The 23,164-nt window shown below is 35.3% G+C and overlaps 1 protein-coding gene and 1 long non-coding RNA gene across 3 annotated transcripts; both read right to left on the bottom strand.

Moving 5' to 3' along the window:
* Window positions 1–1,599: 1,599 nt before the first annotated feature.
* LOC114536435 lies at window positions 1,600–6,253 on the bottom strand. 2 transcript variants are annotated; one of them, XM_028557796.1, is made up of 11 exons: window positions 5,225–6,253; window positions 4,798–4,914; window positions 4,435–4,642; window positions 4,177–4,334; window positions 3,893–4,069; window positions 3,370–3,766; window positions 2,959–3,220; window positions 2,734–2,853; window positions 2,451–2,530; window positions 2,235–2,331; window positions 1,600–1,991 (listed from the first exon to the last, which is right to left on the bottom strand). In XM_028557796.1, exons 1-11 carry the CDS (start codon window positions 5,258–5,260, stop codon window positions 1,643–1,645), a joined length of 2,001 nt encoding a protein of 666 aa, XP_028413597.1. In that variant the 5' UTR covers window positions 5,261–6,253; the 3' UTR covers window positions 1,600–1,642. The 2 variants fall into 2 exon arrangements, with proteins under 2 accessions (XP_028413597.1, XP_028413596.1); XM_028557795.1 differs by having other exon boundaries at window positions 4,992–6,253.
* Window positions 6,254–17,700: 11,447 nt separating this feature from the next.
* LOC114536436 lies at window positions 17,701–19,706 on the bottom strand. Its single transcript, XR_003688445.1, has 4 exons — window positions 19,644–19,706; window positions 19,386–19,480; window positions 18,166–18,352; window positions 17,701–17,840 (listed from the first exon to the last, which is right to left on the bottom strand). It is a non-coding gene; the product is annotated as an uncharacterized LOC114536436 (long non-coding RNA).
* Between the last annotated feature and the right edge of the window lie 3,458 nt (window positions 19,707–23,164).

A 23,164-nucleotide genomic window follows, 5' to 3' on the forward strand; every position in this document is an offset into this window, starting at 1 on the left:
CATTTATTATAATTATTGGCTGACTGTCAAGGTGAATGCATGGATAAAAGCATTCTTAGAACTCTGCATGCATGTCGCAGCTATTTTAATTGATGTAATCCGGTTTGATTCATTCAACTTTGCTATTTGATATATAATTGTTTCAGGTCATGCTGTTCATTTTCTTTATGGTATTAACAAAGGACGCGACATTGGACGCCACGAAGATGAAAACACTTATAAATTTATAGTTATATGTCGAAACATGTTTGCAATTAAAATATTTCTTAAAATATATATTATTGAAGATATCAAAAAGGCGGTAAATAATTTTGCTCTCAGAAGCCCTTTAAAGGCAAAGATATTAGATCCATCAAACTAATATGAGCATTTGCTATTAAATTAACTATTGCCTTTTAAAGGCAAAAGATATGTCGTGACAAGCGAATCCGCTATCTCGTATAGACGGCGCCTAACGTCTTAATCTCAAGAGCTGACTTCAAAGATGCCAATTATCTTTCTTTAAAACGCTCATCGAAAATATTTTATTTTTTTTCACAATTGATTCTGCTATAATTTTTTCGAGTGTCGTTGTGCTGAAGATTCAACGGGTAGCCTAATTTTAATGGTGAATGGATAAACATTCCAAATTATCACGCACTACAAATACAACACTTTATCCAGTTTGGCTATGACGTTTGGTCACTTTATTTTGACGCTAGTTTGCATGTTCACTCGGAATGATATTTATTAACGCGAGTAAAATTTTATCGGGAAGTGGAAATAGATAGCCACGTTGTTTCTAAGGGAAGGGCACGTTTACACAAAATGTTTCATATAGGAGGGAATATACTTAATTAAAAAGGTTAATTGTCCGTCAAAAACCTTAAAGCTTAAAGGGATACAGCAATAAAAATTATCTTAGACTATTTGAAAGAAGGTCATGTATATTTACAAAATTCGTTTACAGATTTTTGTTATCTTTATTACTTCTCAAGATATTTTCGAATGAAATTATCTTCTATCCGTCATTTTGCACTCTAAAAAAAGATGTGTTTTCAAACACACCAAGGTGTGTTTTCAAACACATAAAGGTGTGTTGTGAAACACACTTTTTGAAAAAAGAGTCATAGGTGGGTTGATAAACACACCTTACTGGGTCACAGAACACATCTTGGTGTGTACAGAAACACACCCGCCCGTGTCAACTGACACACCTTATGTTAACACACCTTTTTCTGGAAAAAAGGTGTGTTCAGCAAACACACCTTTTTCAGCACACCATGCAGAGAGCACACCTTGCTTGACACACCTTGACAGTGACACACCATAGAAGTGAGCACACATTTTCTAGAGAAAAGGTGTGTTCAACAATCACACCTTTTTCAGAACACACCATGCAGAGAGCACACCTTGCATTGACACAACTTGACAATGACACACCATACAAGTTATCACACCATTTTCTGGAGAAAAAGGTGTGTTCAACAAACGTTCGTGAAAAACACACCTTTTCCAGAACACACCATGTAGAATGCTCACCTTTCATTGTCACACCTTGACAAAGACATACCTATCTGGCTATCTATAGCACACTATTAGGAAACACACCTTCTTGAGTGAAACAGCTTTACCTTTTTGGTTACCATACAGTGGCAATATTTTATTCACAATTAATCACAAAGTCTTCTACATTTGAACTATCTTTTTCAACTATATAAAATTTTCCATTAGATTTAATAATATGCAAAACCCCATGCAAGGGTAAGTTTTGAATTACTACAACAAGCCTTTCATTAGTTTTATGAACTTGGTAGCACATAAAATGTCTGTGGAAAGCAGATGTCTCCAAAACTCGAACAACAAAAAATTTTCTATCTTCCCAAACAACGATTTCTTCCACTTCACCATAAACCGGATAATCTCTCTCACCAATCTCATCCATTTCCTGCAGTCGCAGAGCACATCCTGGCTTGTAAATTATGCCATGAATCTCCACATGCCTAACATGCCTAAAAAATTAGATTACAATGCAATAGTTCATTTGATAAACATAAGATAGTATGATTCATCTCATCCCAAATTCAGTTTTTGCCTGATAAATCACAGTGATATTAAGAGATAGTTCAGTTGATAAATAGTAACTAGATTGAATATTGTAGTAGTTAGTCCTTTATTATGTCATATAAATGATATAATTTTTATTCATAATTACATTAAAAACAACTTGGCAATATTAAACTGATAAATATTACCTGCTTCCTTTACATGGCTGTGCCAGTTGATCAACACTAGCAGCTTGAGCTATCATGCCAAAATATGGATGGCTGTGCAAATCAACATTGTGATCGCCTTAAACAGACATTAGGAAACACATGAAAAAATAGATTTAAATTGGGATAATAGCTGTATATGCATATTTATACATATGTAAAATAACAAATTTTTATAACTATATATGCATTATTTACCTAATCCAACAACATCACCACTATACAGGTAATTAGTCAAGGGCTGCTTGGGAGAACTCAAAAGGTTCCAGCACATGTTCCTAAATAAAAAACAATTACACCATGATTAGTATGATAAATACACAATTCTGTAAAAAATGTATAATTGAAATACACAAATCTACACATTTATTCAAAATATATATAATTATTCAATAAGCCTAGAGTGATAAAACACAGCTACTTTAGAGGGGTGGAATACAAGTCAATCTAATTGTGCACAATGATTTTAAAAAATATATACCTTTGATGGGAAAATGCAAGTGATTTGGGGACATTTTTAAAGTTCTTGGTAATTGAACTTTTCAGGAAACTGTGTTTAGCCTCAAATCTCATGGTCCAGATATTTCTAGGTGGCCCAAACCTACAACGCAAACATTTAATTATAATCATCAATAATTTAATAGGATGATGTTCTCTACACTCAAAAATAATTTGGAAGTAACTTTTACATCAATAATTTTTTTACCTAACAATTTCATCAGGTATATGTATAAGATAATGCATTTTTGGAATTATGGATGCATTAGGGTAGAGATTTTTGAACATTTTGTGATGATCATTAATCATAACTTTCAAATAGGCAGCATCAGCCTTTGTTATTCCTGGAGAAGTACAAATTTGAACAATATTCCAAAGTTTCAGCAAACAATGCCAGTTTTCCAGTTGCTCATCCACTTTATCACCAATCATGATTGGCAAGAACCTGAATAAACACCACATTTGAGATGCTGCAACAAAAAGACTCAGGTTAAAATAGCATTACATAGTCTACATTTGGTAGTTCAAGACAATTAGGCTGCATAAAGCAAGACATATAAATTAGTTAATACTTTCCCAATGACTGCAGTGAAAGAAAGGGTTTTAAAAGTATATGTACCTGATTGTTTAAGCTTAGCTTCAGTGACACCATTGATTGTTTCCCTGGTAATTGCAGTTAGCTTATTCTTTTTGTTCATGTATCCATAATCAAAGTTTTCAATCCTCCGATTTAACTCTTTCTTTGAGTGTGATACATCTGCTTCATCAATCAGATACTTCAGCATCAACTTTGTTTCATAGGGTACCAAGCCTTCCAACAATATATGCATTATATCTTCAGGCATGCAAATGCAAACATCAAAATGTTGCACCTTATCCAACACACTTAATCTGTTTACCCCATAGGTTGTGGAAAGTTGTTCACGGATGTTTAATGCATTATCTTCATCTTCAATACATGCACATATTTGTCTGTGATTATCCAAATCTCTTTCTGAAAAGTCTTCAGATAAAAACTAAAACAGAAAGGCAATCCAAATGCACATTGTGTAAATTGTAAAAATGCCCTTATTGCTCAGCAAAATATCTCCCAAATTACAGTCAGGGAAAAAAGCTATTTCTTCAAATTATAGCATATTTACCTTATTGTTGGTCTCCAGTCTTGTTCCCATACAATGCCTACAAATTCGCAATGCTCCTCCAACACCTTCCTTGAAACCACTGACATAGTTGCTACCAAGTGTATCTCCAGTCCACAATAACAGATCACCTCGAAACACACGGGCAACACCATTTATGGTAAAACAGTGACCATTAGCCTAAAATATAGGAAGCTATAATGTTGGACAAATTTGCATACTAGAGGAATTTTGTCTTTTTTTTTTCTTATATACATACAATACTGTAATGCATAAAGTAAAAATACCTTCGCCAAACAATTGACATCCTCAATGAATGGCATCAAAAGATTATCGATCCCAAATGACTTGATGTCTTTTGTTTTAGCAATAGCTATAAGTTGTATACTGCGGATGCTTGATCTAAACATTGGCCTTATATTGCCCAGCACAAAGTAAAAGACACCTAAAAACAAATTTTATATGTGATTGGGCAGCTAACATGCTTATGAAATAAGCTGTTCATAGATTCATAGACATAATATAAAGACACATAACATACACACCAATTTTATGAATCTTTGCTTTTGAACCTAAAGGATTGGCTATTTCTAGATCATCATAATAGCCCAACAGCTGCAGGGCATCACTGTGGAGGGAGAATACTGGATGACTCTTGAAAAAATCCCCATCCATTACATCTCGAAGAACACCATCACATGAAAAATGTGGATTTTCAACTTCCTTTAAAACATCTGGGTTTTGAAGAAGTGCCTAAAATATATGATCAAAAAAATGTTTGAAAAAAATATTAGCAACAAATGGATGCATCCAGTGATTTGAATCTTGAAAAGCCAAAGTAATGGCATTTAGCACCAGAATAGTGACATCAATTATTTGCTAGTCTTTCATATAAAACATATTTATACCTCCAAAGTCTTTAATAATGGAACTTGATAACCAAAAACTGTGACACGTTTAAGTATTTTTCTCCCTTGTCGAAAATCACTTCTCCACTGTTTTCCCATCTCAACTTCTATTGGTTCCTGCAAATCAGTTAAAAAATATAAAGCAAGCTGACAAAGCTGGCAGCTGGTTCAGGTTTGGTAGGTTGGTAACTTACCACCAAATTGAAATGACGCTTAAAATATGATCTTTGTTGGTATTCTGAATCAACTCCGTCGAAGACACTCTCTGCTGAAAATAACTTTTCCACATCTTGGTCAAATTGCAATTCTTGACCAGGATTACTGTTTATCTTTTCGGCAAGCGATTTTTTGACTATGTCCAAATACTCAGTTAGTAGATTTTTCGCTGAATCTTTGACCAAGTCCACGGCACTCTGGGTGAGCATACCTCTTGTTTTGGAACATAAAAGGAATTTGGCAGCATGGCGTTGCATTAGACTTCGTGCTTCTCCCTCGTCAAACATCTCCTGAAAATGGTTCTCATTTTCCCCATCATTTAAGTCTTCTTCCACTGTTAAAGCCTTATGCTGTCTGTAATAATGTTTTTGGAGACTGTTTATCTTTGTAAACGACCGTGGACAGCTGTTACAAAATATCTTGAAATTCGGCTCGTTTGAGTGTATTCTAACCAAGTGATCAAAAAAAAGCTTACTTTGTCCGCTGCAACATACAAAATTACAGTAATCGCAGCGAAATTCAGTTGACTCGGCCATTTGTATATACTAAAAACACATTATTTCGCCTTGTGCCTTACTGCCTTTTAATACTTAGTTTATTTCCCAGTATGTTTTCAATCGATATTCGCCGAAAAATTGGAGTATTTGCAAAAGGCCTGGGAGCCATTCTATTCTCTCACGGTAATGTTACCACTGGGAATACCATATATGGTATTTAAAGTAACACGTGACCTTAAGTCTGCCAATAGGAATTCCCTATGGTGTGATGCGGGAAATTTAGACCTGCTTGTAAAAATTTGACTGATTGAAATGACGGAAATTTTTGAAAATTGAAAAGTTAATGACTTATATTGCCCTGTGGGATTAAATGTGTGGGAGGAAAATTAAACTAATCTAATTTAAAGTGACTCTCGTGTTTTCTCTGTCTGTTTTGTTTTATTAAGCTTCCTCGACGTTTCATATGTCTTTTACTCCGTTGGTCCACTCCGATTCTGGTCCACTCTGAAGATTCTGGTGTTGTGCACTTCTTTTTAAAGTGAAGGTTGAGGGACACACCATCAACCAGAGTGGGCTGATCCTTATCCAACCAATCAGCGTTGTAAGCAAGAAATGTAGGTTGGCGTTAGAAGCTCGCGCCAGCTCTTATATTTTGTTTTTTTAAGACGTTGTCGTACAGTCTTTTGCTCAATCGATCAATACTTAAGACGTTGATAACTTAAATAAATTTTTATCAACAAATATAAAATTTTCAAACATGTCCTCTGTGAACCTCACTTCACGACTTAACTACATATAGTACTATTTTAATCGAATTAAGCCTTCTCGACGTATTGCTAAAATGCTCGACCTCGAGGAATATAAAACACAATTGATTGACATAAGAGCTTGCAGTTGCCTAAAGCACCTATTTAACTTCGCTCGGGCTATAAAGATACGCAAACTTTTACCCGCCATATTTGCCCGAAGACGGCCTGCAGAGGAGGTTTACATGTTTACGACAGATGGACAAAATGATTGACACTAAGATTACTGCATTAATTATTCACCGAAACTGTCTAGCTTGGAAGGAAAAGTCTTTGATATTTGCGAAAAGCCAAAAATTATATTTACTCATATGTTCCAGTGGCAAAAATCAAATACTCATCCACGCATGGAAGGTGATATCTCCTAATTTTACAATTATGTTAATACAGTATGCATGCATATCCTGATCATAATAAACCCTTGCGTAGCCATAATATATTAAGCTTAGTTCCAGCTAGTTCAGGTAATTGTTTGCTTGGGTTGGAATTTTACGATTTTCACGAAATGGCGAGCAGGGCCGAGCTAGAACGATCATCGAGGGTGTTTATTCGTATATTTAGTTCTGCCGGACGAATTTTAATTGCAAGCTATTGCATGCAGGTACAAAATAAATCTGTCGGGCAGAACTGAATATATACGAACAAGCACCCCCAATTATCGTTCTAGTTTCGCCGAGTTTCGGCCCTGCTCGCCACTTCGTGAGATTAAAATCGTAAAATTCTCGTGGCGTTGGCGGATCGCGTCGGGTGAGTGTCGGCGTTTATCGTGACAATATCGCCTTTGTCTGCGAAGAAAATATTCTACTTGTACAACAAACTGTGTCACATCCGTCACGCTATTTCGCACTTCGCCCAGGATTAAGAAGTTAAACCATCAAGCTGGCAGGGTTCATTTTTTATCAATTTTTATTTATTTTTTTATTTACATGCTTTGTCAATTCTGACCAGTGATCCCTACAGAGCTTATTGGTACCTAAAATTACATTATGCATGCACAAACAACATTTACAAGATAATGGTTATTTCGCTGCCCTCATAGAAACAACCAGACATTGAACAAATTGTATTAGTTTCCTAATATAGTAATATGTTTCAAGAATATTACCAATTTGAACAGTGAAGGCTGAGAAGCTCATTAGAAATATTCTGAGGTCAGCGAATCAACCTCTACAGCACATTTTATCAACAAGTTTACATAACGGACGACATGAATGACATTTAACACAGATAGTTTTAAAAGATTGCGGAACATCAATGTTATATACCAGTTCAGTCATCTTATTATAATAATCCAATAAGTATGACTTAAATTGTCCAATGGTAACATCTGATCTACGTATATGTGGCGGTAGACTGTTGAAGATTCTAGGAGTTCTGTTGTAATAGCTATTTTGATATGTTAAGGTGTTTACTCTTGGTATGTTTATACTAACGCTATTCAATGTCTCGCTCCTTGTGACACGATTACTTAATTTAACATCTATGTTTTGACTGTGTCTCATTTCTTTAAAGAAGTGAATTAGGTCCAGGTACTCATGCCAGTAGCTCAAAGGGAGTAGCCCTGTTTTTAGCAGCCGGTTTTTGTAGCTTGTTTTGGATCCAAACGGCAACGACAAGATGACTCTTGTTGCACGTCTTTGAACCTTTTCCATTTCAAGGATAAGAGAAACAGACTGTGGTGACCAGACTTGCGAGCTGTATGCAAATTGACTTCGTACCAAGGTCTTATATAGTGTGCAGCGGATACGAGGATCACTCAGGTTGTTAGAAGATCTTCTTACAAACCCCAGCATTCTGTTAGCTTTCGTACATACAGCTGATACTTGGTGGTTCCATTTGAGATCTGAGGTTAAAAACCCCGAGGTCCTTTTGCACAGTTCGGTTTTTGATCATTGATGTGATTGTAGGATCGTGATTTGTCAGGTTGTAGCTTGATGGAACTAGCTTTCGATTTCTTGTCACAGTGAGAACACCGCACTTAGACTGGTTGAGGCTCATACGCCACGTCTGGCACCACTGGTTGATTTCGTCTAGATCACTTTGAAGATTGTTAACGTCCTCTGTTGTTTGTATTGCACGATAACACTTGGTATCATCAGCAAATAGCGCTACCGACGATGAAGTCGCCTTTTGTGGTAGATCGTTCACATAAACATGGAATAATAATGGACCAAGGATTGAACCCTGAGGAACACCTGACAGCACTGGTATTGGTTGAGATGTTTTGCCTAGAACTGTAACTTGCTGATAGCGGTCAGTGAGATAGTTTTCAAACCAGGCCAGTAAGTTACCACCAACCCCAACGCTTTGTAATTTCTTGATGAGTAGTTTATGATCGACTCTGTCGAATGCTTTAGCAAAGTCTAGGTATAGAATGTCTGTTTGAACTCTTTTATCTAGCGATTTGCCAATCTCATGAAGAACTTGAAGTAACTGTGATGTTGTAGACTTTCCCTTGAGAAAACCAAACTGGAGATTATGCAGTTGGCAGGATAGATGGTTAATTAGTTGATCGTAGATACAACGCTCTAAGACTTTCGATACAATGGAAAGCAGAGAGATTGGCCGATAATTTGAGACTTCATGCTTTTGACCACTTTTAGGAATAGGTGTTACATTTGATATCTTCCATTCCGCTGGTATTCTTCCTGCATGTAAGCTCTTATTAAATAGATCACTAGCGATGACGAGATATAGGGTGCGCTGTATTTGAGTAACCTTGCAGGGATTTTATCTGGGCCTGTGGCTTTGCTGACATCAAGCGAGAGGAGAACACGTCTGACAGCATCAGAGGAAATGTGGATATCTGTAATTGGTTCACAGGATGAGGTGATCAGAGTTGGATGATTATTATACTCGTCCTGGGAAAGGGGAGGATTAAACATGGAATGGAAGTAGTTGTTTAAAAGGTTTGCAATGTCCTCTGGGTTTTCAGCTGTTATAGTCTCTTCACTTCGTTTCCAGGTCATTTTGCTTGGCACAGTGGACGTTTTTGACACGGATTTAAACAGCGACCAAAATTTCTTCGGGTTAGATCTCGTTAAGTTGGGTAAGTTCTGGAAGAATTTTTTACGTTTTTGTAAAAGTAGGGATTTACAGCAACGGCGAAGTTCACGGAAGGATTCCCAGTGTTAGGTGTTAGATGTTCTTTTCGCTCTTCGTCTAGCTGTTTCCTTTTCTTCAGTAGATGTCGAACGTCACTGTCAAACCAAGGTGGAGATTTGCGTTTCTTGATGACTTTGGTAGGAATGTGACGATACACAGCATTCATATAACGATCACACCAACGTTGCCAATCATCGTCAATGTCGCTCGAATTATTTTCTAGGTTGTCGGAGTTGTTAGGGAGTTTTCCGGAACTGTCACTATTATATTTATCTAAGACTATTGACGAGGAAAGGTCAATTGATGATAGCGTTTTGAATAGACCCTTCCAGTCTGCAGAACTGTAATCTAGAACCGTTCGCGTGACGCAGGACGATAACTTGGCACATACGTTATATTCAAAAAACAGAAGATTATGGTCGCTGAAAACGTCCATAGCCTTTGGCGATATACACGATATACCAGTAACGGTCTCAGGAGTGTTGGTCAGGATCAAGTCAAGGATGTTTCTTTTTCGCGTCGGAAATGGGTTAGTTTGTTCAAGGAAAAAGTCATTTACGAGATCTCGGAACTTTATAGAATTCGCTGAAACATTTTGGCTGGAGGTAGTGTTATAGTTCCAATTTAATTCAGGAAAATTGAAGTCTCCCGTTATTATAATCTTTTCGTATTTCTCAGCGTCTTGTAAGAATGATTCAAACAGGATACGCCATTCTTCATGATCACAGTTCGGTGGTCTATAGCAAACACACAGAATACACTTCTTTTGTTCTCGAGTGACAATTTCGACAGCTACAATTTCTAACTGGTCAGACCAAGTCCCCGAGGTAACTCTATTGTACTCTATTCCTTCACGTAAAGCTAATAGTACACCGCCACCACGTTTGTTGGATGGCCGATCTTTTCTGATGATGTTGTATTCAGAGCAAGGTAATATTTCATGATCACTCACACTGTCATTAAGCCATGTTTCAGTGACTGATATTACATCGAGATTTTCCGAGTAAACAAGGTCTTGAAACGATCTTAGATTACTTGAGAATGTTCCATCTTCTCTTCTGTTGAAGCTTTGAAGACTTTGTGCATTAAATGATAGCCAACGCTGAGTTGTGGTTTGGGGTCCAGGATTGGTGGCAATATCGCCAGCGAGTAGGATGAGAAGGACAACATGTAATGCCTTTTGCTTAATTTGGAATTGTAGGCCATAGCGGAGATTGATAGCATGGTTTGATCTCCGCAACTTGTTATCACGAGTAGAAGTCCAAAGAAAACATAATCTGTCCGGTAGGCTTGTAAGTTGAGAGGAAATACAGATGTTTTGAGGAGTAGTTTTGATATGGAGATGGATTATTATAGGTTTCAGACGTATTGATAACCAGAGAGTTATAACGAGTAAGAAGGGCCATCCATTAAACTTGTTTTGTCGTGTTTTCAGATGTGTCTTGCCCATTTATAATACGATTTGATTCTAATAAGTTCTAAATTGGCTCCAAATTGTTCTGATGTATCTAACAACCGTTATAGCGCGTGCGTTAGCGTGTGATGATCGTTTATGGCGTACACCGTTCGTTAGCTTGCGCGAGAATCAACCGATTCTTATATGTGCTCTCGTAACTTAAATTTCCAAAATATCCACTCACCAGAACGTTTTGCGGTAAAAAACCACTTTATATGTTTAGAATAATTCACGATTCTCCCAATTCAGGAACACAAACTCTTTATCAAACCGTTTCCACAGTGACAGTAGCAAAAATTCGAGGCAAATGCGTACAAAATTGCCCCTGATACAGAGCTCAGAGCTCCGCGTCTGCACGCGACGCAAGCGCACGTCATTCCAACAACGTAATTTTAACGCAGAGGTAGCGACGAAACACATATAAAGTGAATTGTCACATGAAACAAACAATAATATTTTAGTGATAACTGCGATCGAACTTTGACCTCGATCTGCGGTTAGTTGAGCCATTTACAATCGAACTTATCAGCATTTGTAATTTGTATTTTAACTCAATTTGTGTGGCCATTCAAATAACATTGAAAAAAACGTATTTTAAAATCCCATAGCTAAAATTAGTTACACTGGCATTGAAATGCTATTTACCGTATCTATACTTATGCAAATGCTCTTTTTTGATAAAATATTGGAGCTTTGGACTCGGTTGAATCGATTAAACTTAAAATCACCCATCTAAAAGTTATGTTAATAAAAGAATATAAATATTACTGTTTATTTTACACACTGAGTGACTTTCGTGGAAAATAAAGAAATTTAAAGTGCGAAATTTCGAACTTCCATGTTTTTCTGAACTGATCGACTTAAAGTCAAAAGCCGTTATAATTTAACATGAGTTCCTGTTGATTATATAAACTATACAGAGCTTGTGGCAGAATCGATATCAAGTGATCGAGTAATTTCCACTGAACAATTTGGGAATAAAACGAGAACGCACAATATACTTTCAGACAAATAAATTATGTTCGAAAATTGCACATTGAAATATTGCACACTTCGTCTTTGACCATAATAAACAAATGCATAGTAACATTATTAATATTATACGAACTGTTAAACGAACAACCGGCAGAATATAACGCACTGCACGACAATAATGTCTGAATTAACAAGCTTCCTCTCTGGTAATGAAATCTACCCAACGAAGAACCCATTTATTGTGGCAGTCAGGCCTGTTTGGCATTCAAACATACAATATAATAACGCGATGTAGCGATACACAATGCCTCACACTAAACAATGAGCACATGATAATACAGTCGCATCTGAGTCCTGTCGCGCTGAAGCAAATTACTCTGATTATTCGACGTTATTTATTAATATCGTACCTTCAATTCAATTGTTTATACCATAAAACATCATAAGGATTCACGATACAGCGTCGTACCTAAACGAATATTTTAGATAATAAATTTTAGTAATCTTAGGGTCCGATTAAATTTTTAATTATTCATGTTGCCACTGAACTATATAGTGATTGCTGGAGGGAGTGCTGTTGACTCACAAAACTCGAAACATGGCGGATTTTTTCGTGCTGACGACGACTGGTATAAGGCCAAAACAGTGTCCGTCATGCACGTGTAATAAATCTTGCTCAATACTGGATCCGCAATTGTTTAGAATTCTTATAATGCAAAAGTCACAATTAGGATACGTGCGATTGTAATAGTCAGTAATACCCCAAAAGAACTACTTCAAGTTACAAAGCATATTTTACACAGGTTATTACGTCGTGAATATCAAAGCAAGAATATATGCAAACCCAAGATATCGAAAAATTACTCCTGCGTGTGCGGCGAAGTTGAAAATTTTATTTTTTTTTTGTTTTGTTTTTGTTTTTCTTATATATTTTTTTTTATAATTCGTCGTCGCAAGTGTGTTTTGGCGCAAATTATACTAGTATTTGAAATGTGTATGCTACCGTAATTATCTACGTCACAGTTTTGTCTCCCAAGAGTTGTGGTGCACAGCTTTAGCTAATTTTCCGATGCGCAATTTGATTTCGCTCGCATGATACGACAATTCCCCAAAGAGGAACAAATAAACCGATCTTTCGATTAAGTTTAGATTTAACTGCGGTCAGAATATATATAATACATATAGATTCAGTCCTATTTTTTAATAATATCGCTGCTATTTCGCGGTTTAACAAGTGGTCGTGTGTGGGCGCGATGCATGACACGTCGCATTTTGCACAGGATTGAAAATTTTATATAACGATATAAGCGCGAATTCCAAAGGCAAAGTGTAAGACAAAGTGAAAGTATAATGCGGATTATTTACATTTTTTAACAATTGAACTTCTATATACTTTTAAAAGTACGAAGTGCTTCTGAATTTTGCGATCGAACAACATTTAGGTTGGCAAAGCATCTAAATTGGTATGAACTGTTTTGTTTATGATCAGATATTGAAGACTGGCACGAGCACGGCACGCAGGAGTTAACACAGAATCGTACAGAATCGTACAGAATCGATGGTTCAGCTGATGATTTTGCAGCACCCTGTTACTGAATACGACGATTTGAAAAAGACGAGGGCATTCAATTTGCAAGATCAGGTAGCGAATGTCAAATAAGGAATGGCCGTTTCCAGTGGCGATTTTGTCCCGCTATGTAAATATTGAGTTACTTTAGAAATCAGTGTTTTCACAGTCAACGAATACCAAAATATTAGCATATTGGGACAAATCGTTGGGCTAGCTACACCACTGGCTGTTTGACGAGTCGAGAGCAGAATAATGTCGACACGTCATTTGTTGACGCCTAGCAAATCTATGGTTCTGATAAAAACTTGTGAGAGATTAGAGAGATTTCAGAAGTTAGTAACTCTTATCGTAACGTCAACTTATCCAAGGCGTTGCCTCAGATTAATTTATTGGACCAGCCTTTATTGGTTAAACAACCAATTTTTTTTTAACCAAATTACATTGATCAAAAAAGATTTATCTCAGACGACGAATGTTAAAATTCAGGAGCGGTTTGTTTTAACATTCAGTTTTTACAAGAGCGGAAGATTGGCTGACTTGAACGTTGAGATAGTTGAAGTAGTTTGCTCGAGTTGAAATATCTGAATAATCAATTTGGTAAACAGAATATTCTAAAGAAGCTGTTGAGAAGACTGACAATATTTTAAATGACTCATAAAGTTAAAGTTAACATTTAGGTTATATTTTTTAAGAATATAATTACGGTTTTGGCCGAGTAAAAACACTGGGACGAGGTAGGAAAAGTAGGCGTGGCAAGGGTGGGATAGTGTTTTTTTTTTAGGATTTAAAAAGCGATGTGTTATGACAATGTCCTTGTAAATATATACTTGTTTATGTAAATTAAAACCATTTGATGAAAAGATCGAGTGAATCGAAGTCTACGTAACAGAAGCTAACTCCGAATGTAGGAGAGAAGGACAGGCCTAGGTATGCTTGCATGTGTACATAATATGAGGACCAAAAATTTACGAGCGAGTCTGCTGATAATATTCTTATAAGTTTGCATGGTGACATCAATAAGTAAATTAACGTGTAGGTACATCACCTAAGTATTTAATACTGCAAAGCTTTCGGTGCATGAACCCGGGCCTTTTTCAGTGCAATTGCCTGACTGCACATCTACGCGTCACTTAAATATCACGTTCGTCCATAGGCAGCTCAATGGCGACTCGGCGGATTTTTTTTCTGTAAGCAATCGAAAGCATCCCAAACAATCGAGAGCATCAATATTACGTCACGGAAAACGGGCTTAGCTTGCCTTTTGGGTAAGCACGCGTTCCACGCGAGACTTTATTCAAGGCGCGATATATTCAGAAAGACGCAAACGTTGTAAATTTTACTGCATTTTTGTTTAAGTTTTTTAATATAACTATATATGACTTATACGATGATTTCTTAAGCATACCATGCAGGAACATACGGTAAGTAGTTTTGTGAGGTTCTTTGTATATTAAAGAAATACTTTTGAAGAAAATAACGTATTTTATAAATGTATTTTAAATAACCATATAATGTTAATTATAATACAATAACAACAAATTACTACTTCAAGGGCAGAAATAATAAGAAAAGCCACAGGCATGGCCATCATTCTAGCAATTGTGATGGTGTATGTTTTAGGAAAATTTGTGGAAACGAAAACAGCATCTATATAGTTACGCTTTAGATATTATTTCTTTAGAATCTATACTCATGGTCAAATCTCACTCACATTGCAATAGATATTACCACGCTATGTTTTACATTTTTTAATCGAGAATGACAATCCAGGAATTCAAAAATGGCGAATGCAAACAGACAGATACTTTGTTTACTGGATGAAATAAAATTATAAACTTTATTTTAAGTAGAACCAATGCTATATATATGAACAGTTTTTACTTGCTTAAAGGAAAGGGTTATTCTTTCCACGAATTCCTTCTTCGTATATTTTGGAAGAGAAGTATTTATAACTTTACACTCGATTTTGCAATAGGGCATGCAGTCGTTTGTAGATTTTCTCTAAATGTAAAATGAAAATGAACATGAAGGATCCTGCATGTGCATGATAGAGTTTATAGTGTACTGGGGCCGGTTGTATGAAAGCCGGATAGCGCTATCCGCCGGATAGTGGTTTTTTCAATCGCTTCAAAATCGCCAGTTATTTGGCACAACTTTGATTAAATCTTATTATTCCTAAATCGAGGATCCTCTTTATAAATTGTTGCTTCCAAGCTGAAAATTTATCGCTTTTCGAGAATTTTTAGAACGGTTGAAAATATCACTATCTGGCGGATAGCGCTATCCGGCTTTGATACAATCGGCCCCTGGTCTTATTTTTAAACAGGGATCTTTGGATCTACATGACCCCAAAACCATCAGATTTCGGCAAACGTTGAAAGAAACGAAAATCTATAACTATAAGTTTAATATGTTGTATAAGTCTTTAATTGTAAGTTTGTTTGTGCTCATTGCATCGTGTACCCTCTATATTGCTTGTTACATCGCTGAATATACGTCACCGAAAATGAGAGCATTATTAACGCGTATTACAAGATCACGTTCTAGAGAAATCGGCTATTTGAACTGCATGTGGAGGATATATTATTTTATTATATACGTGAAAAGAGGGGAATCCAAATGTTGACCGCAAGATCTTGTTTTTCAGGTTTGATCGAACCAGTTTGATAAGGGGTTAATGCTTTTAACCACCGAGAGTTAAGGCTAGCTGTTTTCCACTTACGCGTTTTTTATACGCACGTACACGTACGGAAAATTTTAAATGTTTTTAAATTTTTATTATTTAACATCTAGGTCAACTAATGCATACTAAAATACGCAGAGTTAGTTACTTGAGTTAGTTTTTTCAAAGGTAACATGTATAAGGATTTAGACTTTTACGTGCATGCGTGTACGTGCGTATGAAAAACGCGTAAGTGGAAAACAGCCTTTAATAAAAATGAGACCTTGAACCCAGTGAACTATAATAAATAACTGGAACGATACCTCCTCATTGTTTTTGTGAAGCCAAAATTTGCGGGACTTTACCTCTAGACACGCGTGTCTGGAGGTTAAGTCTCGCAAATTTTGGAAAATTTTTGGCTTCATTCGCGCGTGACTCGCGAGATACTGCAGATGCAGAGCGAATTTGAAAGAAATTTGATTTTTTATTTGTCTCATGGTTTTAAATGTTGTTTTTTTATGAAATTATAATAAATTTACTCTTAAATTCAACCAGGTGAGCTGTTTTACGAATTACAACTGTAGTTGCCGATCAGATTGGAAACAAATTTTCTTAAACGGAACAAGTTTATAGCGATGTGCAATTTTGACAACAATATTTGTACGAAACGGATATCCTAAAGCTAAAATTTCATCGCAAAATACACTTGGTAGACATTGTTTAATATTATAAGTTTATATTTATTTAATTTCAAGTGACTAGATGGCAAAAAAGTTGTATTAATTGTAAAGTAAAACAAATATTCCTGCATTGTCACGCTAGGCTCTACGCTTTTTCCCAGCAAAGAACCGTCTTACTCCGCATTTCCAATAATAGGTCGATAAAATGCATTCTACCAACATGTCTCAGCCGGCTGTAAGAACTAACAAAATCAGTTATTTAACTCCCTAAAAATTATTTTTGGGGAGTTTTTATCAAGTTTACGAAATCACAAAAAAAAACATTGTTTTGGCCGTGTTTGTTTTTGCGTGTAAAGACTGGGGTGACTTAGCTTCAACTTCCTGTCAGAAGGTAGCGTTCCAGTTATATTCATTTGCCTACGTTTTGTCGCGTATTTTCAGCCGTTGTTTGACTTGTTTCCTTTGAAACTTGCTATAATAAAACACTAATTGACTGATCTCTTTAACATCATAATTATTTGTGAACACTCGACAACAATTTTGTGGAACCTCGACCACATTAGTGGTTTTGGGTCAACAGAACATGATTTTTCTCCCGGGATCAGTCAATAAGTTTAAATATTTTACACCTATTTGATGGTTCGGGTTTGTATATAAACATACTTAATATCGAAAATTCACAACGCGAACTTATGGCTTGTCACGCACTGCAGAGAAAATCAATGCGTTAAAACTGGTCTGCATATATTTTCTCTATAAGTGCTTCCCTCTGAGATATAAATTGAATTAAAACGAGAAACAGTACAAAGTTATGCACACTGCTCAATTGCAAAATCTGTGCAGTCAAATTTGAAAAATTATTAAGTATCAAAATTAAAACCAGGCGAGCTATAGCAAAATATTTGGACAATAAAACTCTTGGGGCACATATAACACTCATTTATTGTTTAAGTTTGTATAAAACGTAAATAAATTGACAGATTACTAAAGCAGACTTGAAATACATGAAATTAATGAAGTTATTATATAAAATAGGTAAAATTAATGAGTTAAAATGTAAAACTTGCTGTTTGAACCTAAAAATTAAAGAGAACTTTTATTATAATTTTATCTTTACAAAATATTGAATGCCATGATAAAACAGTATAAAGTGAACAATTCTTCGCAAATAGCAATATACAGGTGATTTGCAAATGCGGTCTTTATTGTCAAAAATTTTGAGCCAATAACACCGATGGCAATGTATAGCAGCAACCAGCCTGACGATTTAGTCATGCTATGCAAATTTTAATTATATCATTATTCATTTCCTTAGAAATGCATTGTTTTCAAAGTAAATGAACAGTAAATGCTAAATATTAGGATAGCATGACTAAATGTCGGGCTTCCTACGTCACTGACCTTAATTGTGTTATGCTTAAACATTAAGTCAATCAGCGACGACCAAAATGCCTGCCTCTTCGTCCAACGCTGCGCCCAGCTTTTGCAGGATAATAATATCGATATAATGTGGATTATGATTTGCACCACCAAAAAAATAATACATTCTTCTTTTTTGATCTCCGGTTTCTGTTCAGGTTTTAAATCGCTAAAATGTATCAAAAATTGTTTTGTAGAAATCTGTATAAATACAAGTGTAAGAATAGATTTAGTTAATGGAGCTTTTGTGTGTGCCGCGGCTTTGCCAATTCAGTTGTTTTGTTTCTTCAAAATGATTTAAAGTAATTTTTTCAATTCAGGGCATACGCTTGAGTCCAGTTTCATGATTGTTCATCTACAGAATTTATCACAGTGCATGGCCATCATCAAATATGTTTTCATCTTCAAAACTTAATAGAAATGAACTTTTATACCATTCATTTCGGCAGATCGAAAATTCTACATCTCCATTGCCTATAGCCCAATTTCAGTCGCAAATGGGAACGAATAAAGAAGAATAAATGAATCGGCATTAATCGAAATAATTAAAACAACAAATCAATTAACAAATTTTAAGGAATCAATACAAGCCATGCATGCATTCACTCTGGCAGCCAAATCATTGTTCTCCAGATCTTTCCAAAGATTGTACTTATTTTTTACTCATTGTTCCTAAATTTCAAGAGATCTATAGACATGCAATACAATTCAACTTTTAGCTGGTTTGCTGAAATCTGCTAATTATATCAATCTGCTAATAGATATATATATATATATATATATATATATATATATATATATATATATATATATATATATATATATATATGTGTTTTATATGTTCTTCTACAAGTATAACCAAACGGGCAAGCAGAAAATTCTATTGGGAATCGAACCCGTGACCTTCGCATTTCTAGAACGATGCTCTACCGTCTGAGCTATACAAGGCAAAGTTTGGAACGACTATGATTTTTACGACTGTGATTTTTATATTGATATTGACATTACGGAGTCTCGTCCTTACATGTCGTTGTGCAGTTTTCTGCAAATATAGATGTAGCTAAAGGCTGGCAAAAATTAGTAGGCAAAGTGCTTTATAGCCTTATTGAACACAAACTGAAATTTGAAATGTATATGCATGCATTAGCAATAAAGCAAAATTAAACTCAGCACACAGCAAAAATCCGACTAGATTTTCATACCTCTTCATGTATTTTCGATTGTTCTCTGCGTTCACAATCAAAACAAGAAAAAGGCGACAAATATGACTGCTGACTTCATGGTAACTTGAATCAAACTAGATAGAAAAAGCTGTTTCGTTATATATGTAATTTGGGTGGATTAGTAAATATAATAACAAAATCAATGATATTATATTGCCAGAAGTTTCTATGATGAGAATTTTAAGTAAAATGTATTGCATTAAATATTAGTAAATACAGCAGTAAACAAGTACTTACATGAAATTCTGTTGGATATATCAAATGAACACTCAAACGCGATCTGATAAAGCTAACGTCAAAAACGAGATTTTACATTGCCAATTGGAATTCAAGAACAAAGATAAAAAATATCATTTATTATTTATTGGCTGACTGTCAGGTGAATGCATGGATAAAAGCATTCTTAGAACTCTGCATGCATGTCGCAGCTATTTTAATTGATGTAATCCGGTTGATTCATTCAACTTTGCTATTTGATATATAATTGTTTCAGGTCATGCTGTTCATTTTCTTTATGGTATTAACAAAGGACGCGACATTGGACGCCACGAAGATGAAAACACTTATAAATTTATAGTTATATGTCGAAACATGTTTGCAATTAAAATATTTCTTAAATATATATTATTGAAGATATCAAAAAGGCGGTAAATAATTTTGCTCTCAGAAGCCCTTTAAAGGCAAAGATATTAGATCCATCAAACTAATATGAGCATTTGCTATTAAATTAACTATTGCCTTTTAAAGGCAAAAGATATGTCGTGACAAGCGAATCCGCTATCTCGTATAGACGGCGCCTAACGTCTTAATCTCAAGAGCTGACTTCAAAGATGCCAATTATCTTTCTTTAAAACGCTCATCGAAAATATTTTATTTTTTTCACAATTGATTCTGCTATAATTTTTTCGAATGTCGTTGTGCTGAAGATTCAACGGGTAGCCTAATTTTAATGGTGAATGGATAAACATTCCAAATTATCACGCACTACAAATACAACACTTTATCCAGTTTGGCTATGACGTTTGGTCACTTTATTTTGACGCTAGTTTGTTCACTCGGAATGATATTTATTAACGCGAGTAAAATTTATGCGTTGGAAGTGGAAATAGATAACCACTTTGTTTCTAAGTGAAGGGCACGTTTACACAAAATGTTTCATATAGGAGCGAATATACTTAATTAAAAAGGTTAATTGTCTGTCAAAAACCTTAAACCTTAAAGGGATACAGCAATAAAATTATCTTAGACTATTTTGAAAGAAAGGTCATGTATATTTACAAAATTTGTTTACAGATTTTTGTTATCTTTATTACTTCTCAAGATATTTTCGAATGAAATTATCTTCTATTCTTCATTTTGGATATGCATATTCTTGCTCTGATATGCGTTAGATCATAAGCTGGGTGAAAATTCGCTTTGTTACTTCAAATTAACGATCCAGCGAAGTGATAGCTTTATGGTATTACAATAGCATGCACGTATCTGAAATTATAGCAAATGAATTTTAAGAGTTCTAAACTAGAGCGTAAACTTTTATACTTGTTATTTTTTAATCCTCAACCCTGCTTTTGATCATTTGATGTCAAGTAATTTGATTTCATCATGACAAGATGGCGGATACATCTCTACAGTCGCCGATGTTTTGATCGTCAATAACTTGTGAAGTATGAAAGATATATAAATTTTGTAAAAAGGCTTTGTAAGAAGTAAAAATTTCTTTTAAACAAAGCAGAAACATTTTTTATTGCCATATCTTTTTAAAGCCCATAAGCGCAAATAATGGCATTCTAATTATATATTCTAATTCATTTAACAAGGCTTCCTATACAGTTGGTACAGTTTGATTCGATATTTATATAGATCAGGCGCGCGTGAAATATTCACGATTCGCAACCAACGGATTGCTTTTAGGCAGAAGAAATGCTTTTTTTTTCTGTAATAATGGAATATCTCTAAGATTGAAACTGTTCATGTGTTATTAAGCACTTTCCAAGCTTTCTTTTAGTATGTTTTTGATTTTCAGTATACAGTATATTCATCTCTAATGTTCATAATCCTTGACATGATGTTTTCAAAAAGCGACGAGTTTAATGAGTGATAATTTCTCATAAACTTACTTCAAATGCTGTAGTGTTTTACCTTCTGAAATGAACGCATACAATTTCTGCATGAACAGTTACAACTTTTAAACTATTCGGCCAAAGAGAAATGGAAGTTGGGTTAAAATATTTTGAGGTTTTCCGTTTACAATAAAAATAAAAAATGTTTAGAAAATGTTGCCAATTCAACGCGAAAACTGCCAAGTACCCAAACGCAAGGGTCTAGTTTGAGAACAGTATTTCAAAAAACGAGCCAAGGGTGAGAGGTTTTCTCACATTTGCCATCCTAAACGTATTTTTCTTCGACCAAAATTAACTGAATTTTTGTTTGTTTGCGATGGTTCGCACGCTTTATTGCGCTCGAAAACACTTTACGATGTCCTCTACGGTCATAATTTCACTTTTGCGTGGACTTGAGGGTTTCCCTGAAAGAAAAACTAAACTTTGCGGTGCTATTTTCTCTCTCATATGCACGGTGCGCATATCTCGAATTGTTTAAGTATAGTTATTCGATTAAGTTAAACTCAATTTCTAAATTTGAAAAGTATCGCTAGTGTAGTTTTTGTGAAACTAATTTTTGGCTTCAAGAAAAAAAGTACACTGGTGATTCAGAAACGATTTTCCCAAAGGATTCAAAAGATCATTATAAAGTTATTTCTGTAATAAGGAAGATAGGTCACTGTCTTAGTCCAAACTTTGATACGCACTTAAAACAGTAGGCAGCCTCCTCAAGTGTTCGCTACAAGGAGTGGGAATCAAACCATTATTAAACTTTGAATGCAGAACTAAAAACGAATGATATGACGACATCTCAGCAAATTTTGCATTGACGTTTTGTATTCCAATAAAACTTGTGAAATACATAATCCCCGAGCCGGTGCCGAGCACCGTGCGAGGGTACTAATTCCGCCCGGGTATTAGGAAGTACACCCGGAACCCGGAAGTACCGAATCCAAAGTTGTCCTGGCATGGACAGTCAGTGTTTCCGTAGTGTAGCGGTTATCACGTGCGCTTAACACGCCCAAGGTCCCCAAGTTCAATCCTGGGCGGGAAATTTCGCTTTTTTCCCCTCAATTAAACACTAAGTTTGCTACTTTTGTTCTTTTGAATGTTTTTTGCACGATAAACGTTTGTGAAACAAAAGTTACGGCATATGCAGCAGATTTCAGACTCGAAGATGGCTAATGAAATTATTTCCTGAAAGATAAACCGATAACAAATAATTACACCGGATTCAACAAGTGGTTTGCTTTAAACACTTTTTAGGGGCGACACGATTTCTCTATCCAGTGGTTGACAAGTGCTATTTAGAGGCGCGAGGTAAACGGTTTGACCATGTACAGAAACAGCTATGTGCGCTGTGTTTCTTTCGATAATTTTATCTAAACCTGTAACCGTTATGGCTCGTAGAAAACAATTTTTGATTCTAATTTCTGAAACGTAAAGAATTTTAAAGTTAGCTTACTAAAATTCGCAGCATTCGATATTTCGTTAATTGACATTAAGACGAAAAATATTCTTTTTCAGGTATGGGAAAGTTTTATTATTATTATTAAACTTTATTAAACTTTTTTTTACACACGGTATTCTCAATCAGGATTTTCATGCTGACAAATGACAAGATTATGAATTACAAAAAAAGACTACAAAAATATTTAC

This window comes from Dendronephthya gigantea, unplaced genomic scaffold (assembly GCF_004324835.1).
Source record: "Dendronephthya gigantea isolate DGI-Jeju-01 unplaced genomic scaffold, DenGig_1.0 000136F, whole genome shotgun sequence".
Taxonomy (NCBI): Eukaryota; Metazoa; Cnidaria; class Anthozoa; order Malacalcyonacea; family Nephtheidae; genus Dendronephthya; species Dendronephthya gigantea.